This window comes from Apodemus sylvaticus, chromosome 21 (assembly GCF_947179515.1).
Source record: "Apodemus sylvaticus chromosome 21, mApoSyl1.1, whole genome shotgun sequence".
NCBI classification, from domain to species: domain Eukaryota; kingdom Metazoa; phylum Chordata; class Mammalia; order Rodentia; family Muridae; genus Apodemus; species Apodemus sylvaticus.
In genome coordinates, this window is record NC_067492.1 from 46,680,751 (window position 1) to 46,691,652 (window position 10,902).

The window sequence follows — 10,902 nt, forward strand, 5'->3', positions numbered from 1 at the left end:
GCCCGGGGCGCGCACGGCCGCAGCTGGACCCACCGGCCGGTGCCGCGCGGGGGCCTCGGGGGCGCGGGCGCGTGGCCGCGGGTTCGAACCGCTCGGTCCCTTCCCGCGCGGGCAGCCGGGTGGGCTCCCGGACCCCGGCGGAGCGGAGGGCGCTGCGGCAGCGGAGACGAGGTGAGCGCGGGCCGGGGCGGGGGGCGCACCTGCCGGTCACGGCCACGGCCGAGGCCTCCATTGTTCCCGACCGTGCGGCCCGGGACGCCGCCTGCACCCGGCCGCGGCCGCGAGCGCCTGGGCCGGGCCGACCGGGGCGCTTTGTTCTCGGGGCGCGGGGCGGGAGGCCGCCTCCCGCCCGGGGCACGGACCGCATCTGCACGGCGATCGCGGGGGACAAGGTTTGCCGACTGGATCCCACCCTCCAAAAGTGGCCGCAGAAAGGAAAGATGGCCCCGATCACTCTGCTGAGGAGCTCTGGCTTTAAAGCGACCGGGCGCCTTTCCCCGGGACCTTGCCCCGGAGGGCATGCATGCTGGGGTTGGGGGCTGCAGAAGCCAGTTCTTGGGCTAACTGGGGGGCTCAGAAAGTACCCCCATCACACTTGGGTTCCCCCATTTCCTTCCCACCCATCCCCCACCGCTCACAGCCGCACTTGCCAAACCAAAATTAGTCTCAAGTCATCAAAGTCCTAAAAGCTACCGGGCATGACACAGACACACACTATCCCATTAATAATCTTATTTCTTAAGCACACAGTCAACCACAACACTGACACCCATGCATACACCGCACCCACAAAGGCTGAGAAAATACCCCTGCAGAGGGACAGTCACCAGCGGAGGGTGGCACAATGTAGAGACACGCTGGTAGTGCCCACCCTCACCTGGTCACTCACACATCCAGAATAACTGACAACCACAGGTGCAGGATGGTTCCTGTAGTAACTTCGTTTGCAAACACACTTCCAAATAAGGACACCACTCATGAGCTCAAAGCAGGTCCTAGCCATCCTCACACAGAGACACCGGAGCACAGGTGTGCATGTGACACATAGACACAGTCACTCATAAAGCCATGATTCCTTATGGATCTGGGCCTGGTGGCACAGGACTGTCCTCCTAGCCCTTGGGAAGGTGAGTTTCAGAGTGAGCCTCAGGTCTTCCTGGGCAATTTAGAGGCTCTGTCTTAAAAAAAAGAAAAAAGGTAAAAAAAAAAGTGGAGCCCAGGTGTGATGGAGGCCCAGGCGTGATGGAGGCCCAGGTGTGATGGAGGCCCAGGTGTGATGGAGGCCCAGGTGTGATGGAGCCCAGGTGTGATGGAGCCCAGGTGTGATGGAGGCCCAGGTGTGATGGAGGCCCAGGTGTGATGGAGCCCAGGTGTGATGGAGCCCAGGTGTGATGGAGGCCCAGGTGTGATGGAGCCCAGGTGTGATGGAGCCCAGGTGTGATGGAGGCCCAGGTGTGATGGAGCCCAGGTGTGATGGAGGCCCAGGTGTGATGGAGGCCCAGGTGTGATGGAGCCCAGGTTTGATGGAGGCCCAGGTGTGATGGAGCCCAGGTGTGATGGAGGCCCAGGTGTGATGGAGCCCAGGTGTGATGGAGCCCAGGTGTGATGGAGGCCCGCTTTAAGCTCACCACTTGGGAAGCAGAAGCCAGCAGGTATTTTTGAGTTTCTGGACAGTCTGGTATATATCCTGAGTTCCAGGCCAGTTAAGGGTATATTGGGGAACACCATCTCAAATAGCAAACAAACCTTGGCAAAAATCAAAATCGGAAGTGAGCTGGGGATGTCTGTTGTTAACGGGGAAGTACGGTGCTGATCTGGCATTGATTACACAGGGCCCTGGGGTTTGGTGCCCAAAGTCAAAACCAACAAAAAAAACCCAATGATGCTTACACACCGTCACCTTAATGCTTTCATTATGTGCATGGATGCCTGAAGACACTAAAGGTCACTTGCATACATAGATAGACTCACAGGGAAAGGACATTCAGAGGCAGAGTCAAAACTCAATATTTTATTGTTGTTACTAAAACAGAGTCTCAGTATGTAGAGCCCTGTCTGGACTGAAACTCACTATGTATAGACCAGGTTGGCCTCAAATTCAGAGATCTGCCTGCCTCGGCCTCCTGAGTACTCCCATTAAAGTCATTGCCCTTCCTTCCTTCTTTCCTTCCTTCCTTCCTTCCTTCCTTCCTTCCTTCCTTCCTTCCTCCCTCCCTTCCTTCCTTCCTTTCTTTAAGATTGGCCTGCTTCCACCAGGTACAGAGGTGACAGGTTCTACAGCTACTGTGTCCAGCAAAACTTACCGAGCAGTTATCGTGGGACACACCTGTGACTTGCTCTGCCTTAGCAGAGCTGATATTTGAGTGGGGCTGGGCCTGAGGGATGCTGTCCTCATCGGCTGACAGACTGTAGTCACCCAGTTACTCTTGACAAGCTGACACCCATACATACATACATCTGTGCACACAGAGAGACCGGTTAGATACAATGAGCTTGACACACCCACCTACAGTGTTGACATCACACATGCAGGAGCTCACAGGATGGGCATAGATTCATTAACACACTGGCACATACCCCGACTCCCCTCCCCTCCTCCTAAGCTCCCTTTAGCAGCAGAGTGGTTTAGAGCAGACCCCTCCTCCAATCCATTAACAGGTGTATCTAGCAGACGGATGAGTGTGTGCAGACAGCCCACCTTGATGCATACCCAGGACCGCTCTGCGCCTCTGCTAAACAAGTTCAGAGGAGTATCTGGAGTTCCCATCAGCCCTTTGTCATAGCTTCTGACCTAGGAGAAGCCAGATCCCTCCCACTCACATCCAGCCAGCCTGGAAATTTTGGGCTTTTGGCCCACCCACTGTGCATAGGCTGGGTAGGATGCAGGAGCTCCTGTCTGAGTGCCCCCATTAAAGTATCTGAATATCTGGGAAAGTCCTGAGTATGGGGTGGTGGTGAAGTCTAGCCAACCTGTGACCCTATGGAGATTCCCCCCAGCCTTGTCACTAGCCCCCCAATATGGGCTGTTTTCCAGGCCTTACCTATTCTCCCCCTTTGGCCCAGCTGACCTACACACAGGCATTGCACACTGAACGCTGCAGACCACAGGGCATAATACAGCAGACAACTAAACCGTCTATTACTTGATGTAGAGCTAGCCCCATCTGGCTGGGATTGGCATTTCACCTCAGATTTCACCTCAACCTGACCTCTAGGACGTGAGCCAGCTGCTGGGAGAGAGACTGGAGCAGGACCCACCTAGGTCATTCCCAAGCAGAACTTTCCCGCTGCGGAGCCCCTGCTTCAGGACCTGGGGTTGGGGGATGGGAGGAGACAGTTTCCCACCCTTACACTAAGGGACTTCAAAGTCAGACCGCCCGCCCAAGCACTCTAGGCCACAGACACTTGGCGGGAAGTAAGCGATCAGCCCCCAGCTGCAGGAATTCAGGTCAAGACTGTGATCCTCACACACCAGGGGGCTTGACGGCCTACAACCTCCCGGAGTCGCACGGGGAAGAAGAGGGTCAGACGCTCAGGGAGGGTGCAGGCGGACCCAGACAGGCGACCCCCGCTGACAAAGGGCAGGCTAGCGGACAGACACGGAGGGCGGGAAGCCCGCACCACGCCTGCAGACAAAGAGACAGGAGGGGGTGGGGCCTGGCGCCTGCGCCACGCCACGCCCCCCGCCAGACTCCCACAGGCGGGCTGTCCTGCTGGGAATACCCCGAACAGACCCCTCCCATTATATAAGGACAAAAAAAAAAAAAAAAAAAAAAAAAATCAGAGTTCAGCAGGGGAAGTAAGCAAAGTGGACTTAGAGAATAAAAGAGGGTGTTTGCAAGATGACCCGCATTGCCCAGAGTGCTCCGTGTGCCTCATAATCATCCATTTTAGCTTTCAGGAACCCCCTAAAACTGTTCTGAACAAGCAGCAGGCCCTTCCCAGGGGCTACAGTGGTGGGCTTTTGCAAAGCCCCTGTGCCCCGCTCACCTTCCTCTGACCAGTCTAGATGGATCTTTATTTCCTCGGGGTTTAGAGCTCCCAAAGCAGGAGCCCTGCCTTTCCCACGTAGGCCCTCTTAATCTGTGGCCAGGAAGAGGGACTGGGGATGTGACCAGCTGTCTGCCGGACCCTGAGCTGAGGAAGCCAGAGAGGGCTCTACCAGGAAGTAGTGAGTGCTTCCTGAGTCTTGCTGGGGCCAGGGACCTGGTTTGGGTTTGCAGGTCGGAGTGGACCTCAGAAGGAACTGAACTTCTAGGGAACTTCTTGGGTTGTCCTGGAACCCACTGAGGTCCTAGACGTGGTAGGACCTAAGCTCTCCGGTGGTTGAGTTTGGAGGCAGCTCTAGAAGGGCTGGCTTGTGGGGGGGCTGTAGGGGACCCTGCCAGAGGCCTGAACTGAGGGCAAGTCTGCGGTGGTGGCTCGATACCTCATAGGCTGGTGCTACCCCTGCAGGAGTGTCACACAAGCATAGTGTCTCTGATCTGTCATGTGTGACCTCAGGAGATCCTTGAGGGTCACTTCTCTGAGGTATCTTGAGCTCGGAGGGAAAAGTTAGCACTCCTGGAAAGGGCAGTGGTGGGCTCAGAAACGGTCAAACTAAGTTTAGGGACCATGGGAAGGCAGAAAAGTCTACATTGTATTGAAAGCCTTGTTTATCTCAAGTTTGCGGGAGAAGCCCTGTTACATTGTGTTAAAGAAACTTGTTTACCGCCCCCGGCTCAGTTGCCCCATGCCTAGCCCAGGCCAGAACCAGATGGCTACCAGATTTCCTAGAGTGGTGGCTAGAAACCCACCCCGCTTGGTGTTCTTCTGGCCTCAGTCTTTCCAACTGACCAGTGAGGGGAATCTGCATCTCTCAGGACTGCTTTGGAGGAATTTATTTCTTTTTAATCACGTACATTCCCTCATCAGGAATTCGCTCCTTAGCTTTGGCTGGTCTGTAACTTGCTACAGTCATTCCAGCCCTGAGACTCCAGAGCGCTGAAAGAAATGTCAGCCGTGATGCGTCCCTTGAGAAAAGCACGTCGCCCGGTGCAGGGGCCGCGTCTGTTTATATTATGGTCTGTATTTTGTCCTGCTTCTCCTGAGTATCCAAAAAGGCAGACAAACTGATGGCCGATTTGTGAGTCAGAGGGACCCCGGTCTCTCTCACCCCGTATGCTCTCTACCTGGCTGGCCTACTCACCACTCCAGTTATCCAAGAACTTGCCAAGGGTTTGGGGGAACATTCAACCTGTCGGTGAGTTTGGGCAGCTCAGACAAACCATCGACCGTTGAGTGGACCCCGAGGCCTGGAACTGCCACCCGTCTACCCCATGCCCATCCCCATGCCCACCTTGTAGACCCAGGGGAGCCCCGGGCAACACCCCCTGCCTCAGGCCACAGCAAAGGTCACAATTAACATTCATTGTTGTCGGTGGGTTGTGAGGAGGAGGCCAGACCCACCGGGGGATGAATGTCACTGTGGCTGGGCCACACAGCTGCCTCAGGATTGGGAAAGAGGACAGAACCCTTTAGATTCAGGCTGTCACTTGCTCCCCTTGGGAAAATGAGTATCTGGGACCTTGATGGGATGATTGGAATTGGGAGATAAACCCTGGAGGTTAGGGACTCTGAGGGGATGGCGTCTGCTCAGTGACGCTCTGGAGTGGGTGAATTGCTTGATGAACATGTGACAGATACATGGGCAGTGATGGACGAGTGCGATGAAATCTACCCTAGCAGTGGGACTCCGGACCACGCACATGTTCCTCCATTTACCTCAGGCTGCAACCGCTTTGACTGACAGGTGTCAGATAAGGGAGCTGGCACCTGCTGGATTTGTCCGTCTGTCTTCAGGGCCCTTTCCCCTCGTCTGCATTTCTAGACCCCAACCTTGAGGCTCTTGAGCTAACTGGAGGAGGAAGAGTTGGGAACTCCACTTCTTGCCTATTCCTCTATCAAAGCTGAAGCCACAGACTGCCATGTTCTCCCAGCACCCCGCAGTTCCTCCCTTACAGCGTCCTCCTGGCTGACACCCCGTGCTCCCTACCCTGAGCGTCTCTAGGCAGGGAACTAGGCTGGGCCTTCCCTTCCCTCAGCTTCTCCGATTCATATATAGTCCAGCCATTTGGGTTACATGCCTTTTTTTTCCCCCTATCTTTTCTTTCTTTCCTTTTCTTTCTTTTTCTTCTTGTTCCCCTTTCCTTATATGACCTGGCCCAGTCTGCTAGTCAAGTCCACTCTCCAGAGTCTCCTAGGTGTCTCTGCCTCTGCCTTCTATCTACAAAAACAAAAACAAAACTTTTCCTCTACCAGCTAGAAGCAGTCGGTTTGGTTTAGACATAGGACTGAGGTGCATACTTTACCGGGCCTCCTGGTTCTCCTGGCATCCTTCAGTCCCTACTGTCCCTACGTGGCATACTCTGCCCCAGCCTTGAACTTTCCAGCCCCAGAAAAGGTTCTCCACCTCTCTTCTGTTTTCTTCTCGCCACTCTATCTGTGCCTACACCCTTTTTCTCTTTTCTTCCTTCTTTCCTTCCTTTAAGTCACACCTCAAGACTAAGTTTTCCAGGACATGAAAGTCCCTTAGTGAAACCAGAGCTTTGAGGCCCAGTTGTCATTTCCCCACCTCCAGCCCAACTCCATGCTCCTCCTTCCCTAGGTTTTGGGATTGCTGCATTACCAGAACTAAAGGCCACATGATACCCCCACCTCCCACCCCCTGCCTTAGGGGAGAAGAAAAAAAATTTAGTAAATCGCCTGTTAGTGTTTGGCCCTGGAGCGGGATTCTTAGCTGTTCACTTACAGGCCAGCAGGGGTTGACCTCCCACAGGAAGGGGGAGGAGACCCTGGGGAAGCCTAGGGCTCAGTCTGCATCTGGTTAACCTTCAGCCCACACAAACACCATACACCCCCTGGGCAGGTGTGTTAGAAGCCCCCAGTGACAATGAGGGACCCCCCCAGAGCCTTTCTGCTCCACCCTTTCACACCCCCTCAAAGTCAAAGAAAAGCAGCCAGAGAATCCTGAGCTTCGCTTCGGGTGGAAGGGAAGTTGGAGCCGGCCTGGCTCTTCTCTGCTCCTCTGCCCAGCCATGGGGACTTTCAATCTCTGGACAGATTACTTAGGTCTGGCCAGACTGGTTGGGGCTCTGCATGAGGAAGAGGGGCCTGATGTCAGGCTGGATCCCAAACCAGAGCCCAAGCCAAGCTCAGCAAGCCAGCAACCCAGCAAGAAATCCTCAGCAGCCCCCGAACGCTTATGTTCATTCTGCAAGCACAATGGCGAGTCCCGGGCCATCTATCAGTCCCACGTCCTGAAGGATGAGGCAGGGAGGGTGCTGTGTCCCATCCTGCGGGATTATGTGTGTCCCCAGTGTGGAGCCACTCAGGAGCACGCACACACTCGACGCTTCTGCCCACTCACCGGCCAGGGCTACACTTCTGTGTATTGCTACACCACCCGGAATTCTGCAGGCAAAAAGCTGACCAGGACTGACAAGGGAAAGACACAGGATGCCGGCCACCGCCCTGGAGGAGAAGCAGCAGCAGGTGGCTATACAGGAGGCTGTGCAGGTGGCTTAGGGGTTGGATGGAGAAGGGCCTATTCTAGGCTCTCAGCTCTTTGGGGTGTTTAAGTGTGTTTGATGCCAGTGTCTTAGAAACTAAGAAAACTGCAGGTGTATTGCTTAGAGCAGGAACGGGGTACATTTGCTGTGTTGCACAGGGTTGTAGAGCTATTGTGGGGTATATGGTGATCTTTAATTCTACCTGGGGGTAAGGAGTTGTGAAACTTGAAGGAAGCTCATAGCCCTTTCTGAATCCTGACACCATTTGTCCATTTGCCAAGTAATATTTCATGTCTGTTCACCATTGGCTGCTGGGTCAGCAGTGAAGAAGGTAGATAGGAGAATGGCTGTTAAGATAGTGCTGAACAGGGGAGCACTCAGCTCTGATGAGGGGTCCCAGAAAGGCTTCCTGGAGAAGGTAACTTCTAGCAGCCTTAAATTCCTTCAGTTTGGGGGGTGAGGGGTGGGAAGTGTGACTGGGTATGGGTCTGTGCTATAGGGTGGCTAGAAATCATTGGATCTTTGGATGTCACTTTTGGAAGTTTGTAGTTACTGTATAGCATTTATGAGACCTAGAGTTTGCTTCTCTTTCAGTAGCATAAGAAATAAGTTAGGGGTGCCAGCGAGATGGCTCGGTGAGTGAGGAGCCGCCTCTAACCCTGAATACCCAAGTTTGTTCTTGAGATCCATGTGGTAGGAGAGAACTAGCAACTTCCGATTGTTCTCTGACCTCCACACACACAAATGGGGGTGGAGGGGTGCATGGGTCATAGGACGTGGGATAGGGCAAGAGAAGCATCAAACCAGGACCAAGGGATTCTAGAGCCCCAGGAAGGTCGCTGCCTTGGGCCTCGAGGCCCAGCAGGGAAGGCGGGTGGGCCGGGAGTTAGACTGGGAAGACTACAGTAGGACCTTATCAACAGTTTGCTTGGTGGGTCAGTATTGTTAAGGTGAGGGGGCCTCCCCATCTCCCCCACAAATGCAGAGCAAGTCCCACCCTCCAAGGCTTGGCCTAAGCACCTAAAACTACAAGGTTTTTAAAGATTGTATGTATGGGGTAGCTTGCCTGTATGTCTGTGCCGGTGCACTTCAGAAGAGGGTGTGGGGTCCCTGGAACTATGATAGATGGTTAGGAGCTGTATGGGTGCTAGGCACTGACTCCCAGTCCTCTGGAAGGGCAGTCACCACTCTTAATCCTGACCTTCCAGCCCTGTCAAGTTTTAAGTTTCCCATGTTGATGGACTGTAGGGCCAGGATCTCAAATGCAAGTGTCTACAGCTGGGCAGTGGCCCCCAGTGCAGGGCTCCTGGTGTTTCCTGTCTCTTAAATCTGTTTTTATAGTTAAGGTGTGTGTGTGTATGTGTGTGTAGGACTTGCACATGTACGCAAGCACACACACACACAGAGGAATTTGCAGGAATCAGTTCTTTACTTCCATTTTGTGGGTACTGGGACAATGGTCTGGCTTGGCCACAAGTTTCCTCATATCCACTAAGCCATGTTACCAGTCCATAAGACATGCAGATAATTTTATTTCATGTGTGTAGATGTTTTGCTTGTGTGTGTGTGTATGTATGTATGTGTGTGCACCACCTGTGAACAGTCTAGAAGATGGTCTGTGAAACCCTGGAACATGTTATTGCTGCCTGAGTGGCTGGGGACCCAGCGTGGGTCCTCTGTGGAAGAGCTAGTGTTCTTACCTGCCAGTTTCTGTTTTCATCTTTAAGTGTTGTTTTCCAGACACCACTTCATTTTGTAGCTCAGGCTACTCTGTATCACCCTACAAAACACAGGGCGACAGGTGCTTGCATGCCTAAGTAGCTCTGCAGCCTCAGTTCTGTGAGGCCACAGAAGGAAAACTGAAAGTTTGTGGGTGGAGCACTGAAGGTGACTCAGGTAGACTGCTGGCTGTCTGGCCGGCCATGGTTGGTTGTTGGCTGTGTGCTGTCTCCCTGAGGAGTCTGGGAGCTCCTCAGGGAGGAGGGCGGCTCTGGGCTGGGGTGTCTCCCTTAACCTTGCAGTGGAACTCCAGTTAGAGGTAGGTTATGCTGGTGACGATCCCATTCTGCCAAGTGGTTGGTTTGGTGGTGGTGGTGTTTTTAAGCCAGTGTCCCCGAGGCCTCTGAGTGGACTTGAACCCACTTTGTCTCCCTGTTGCGGGGACAGACATGAGCCACAATGCCTCTTTTAGTTTGATGTTGTTGCTCTGAGGCTGGGGATGGAACCCAGGGCCTTTGGCATGCTGCCCCACAGCTGTATCCCTCCAGTGAGGTCTAAGGGACTCGGCCCCCAAGCTGGCAACGAGAAGTCATAGAGGTGATGGTCTCTGAATTCTGAAGCAACAGAACACTTTCCTAGTATTTGAGGGTGCATCCTGTCACAGCAAGGAGAGCACTGAATTCTGGGTGGATATAAGTAAGGTCCCTGGCAGCCTGGTGGCCCAACTCTGGGTCTCAGGAGGACAACCCCAGGTATGGCCACCAGGGGGCGAAGCGGCCCGGGTGGCCCCAGGTATGGCCACCATGGGTCCCTGGATCAGCCCGTCTAAGCACTCAGCATTTCTCTCCTCTGCTTTTGACTTCCAGGTTCCAAAAGTGGCAGGAAGCCCCCTGGACCTTCACCCTCGGCCTCCTGCTGTCCCTCCACTACGGCCTAGGAGCTTGGAGTGGGGAGGACCGTGGTGGCCCCGTTGCCCAGGGTCTGGACACAGGCATGCTGGAGACTGGACCTTGCTTAGGATGAGGCTGACCACAGTCTCACCTTACCCACCCGGGCCCTGCTTGTGGCGTTGCCTCAGCGTCCAATAAATGCTAAGGAGTGGAGCCTGTCTTGGGACAAGGTGGTATGAATCTGGCGGGCAGGGACACCTCTACTCTACAGATCACATCTTCACTCTGTCACCTCCCACCTGACAAACTGCTTTTTGAATCTTGGGGTACTTGTGGGAACTGAATCAGGAACAGGCACCATCAGGTCAGCTGTGGGATATTTAAACTCCCAGTCACCTACTGCCTACTGATGTGCAAAATGGGGGCCTCCTCTTACACTGAAGATACACAGGACTTAAGGGGACTGGAAACCAAATCTCTCTCTCCAGAGACACAGCTACCACCTTGGGTGCTGCAGACAGGCTGCGCCTTGTGGCTCATTACACACGTCTGCCTCCTTCAGCTCTGCTGTCCTTCAGGAAAGCTGAGCACAGTATTTCCTGGGCTCATTAACCTGGCCTGAGGCTTTACCCTCAGCCCACATTCCTGCTCCCGGCCTGGGGTGGGCTGGGTGCCAGGGAGCCAGGCTGGCCAGGGAGGAGGAAGGCAACAGGAGGGCTCCTTAGTAGCCTAGAGTCTGTGAG

General features: G+C 54.3%; 1 protein-coding gene across 2 annotated transcripts; it reads left to right on the forward strand.

Annotated features, from left to right (window-relative positions):
- Positions 1–7,076: 7,076 nt before the first annotated feature.
- On the forward strand, positions 7,077–10,342 carry Nanos3 (nanos C2HC-type zinc finger 3). 2 transcript variants are annotated; one of them, XM_052167197.1, is made up of 2 exons: positions 7,077–7,557; positions 10,136–10,342. In XM_052167197.1, exons 1-2 carry the CDS (start codon positions 7,077–7,079, stop codon positions 10,204–10,206), a joined length of 552 nt encoding a protein of 183 aa, XP_052023157.1. In that variant the 3' UTR covers positions 10,207–10,342. The 2 variants fall into 2 exon arrangements, with proteins under 2 accessions (XP_052023157.1, XP_052023158.1); XM_052167198.1 differs by having other exon boundaries at positions 7,077–7,533.
- Positions 10,343–10,902: the final 560 nt, after the last annotated feature.

What these genes read in the sequence shown, in the direction of transcription:
- Nanos3 (XM_052167197.1), top strand. Translation starts at nt 7,077, where the DNA reads ATGGGGACTTTCAATCTCTGGACAGATTACTTAGGTCTGGCCAGACTG. An exon ending in CTATACAGGAGGCTGTGCAG is followed by an intron (nt 7,558 to 10,135) that starts GTGGCTTAGGGG and finishes TTTGACTTCCAG; the next exon opens with GTTCCAAAAGTGGCAGGAAG.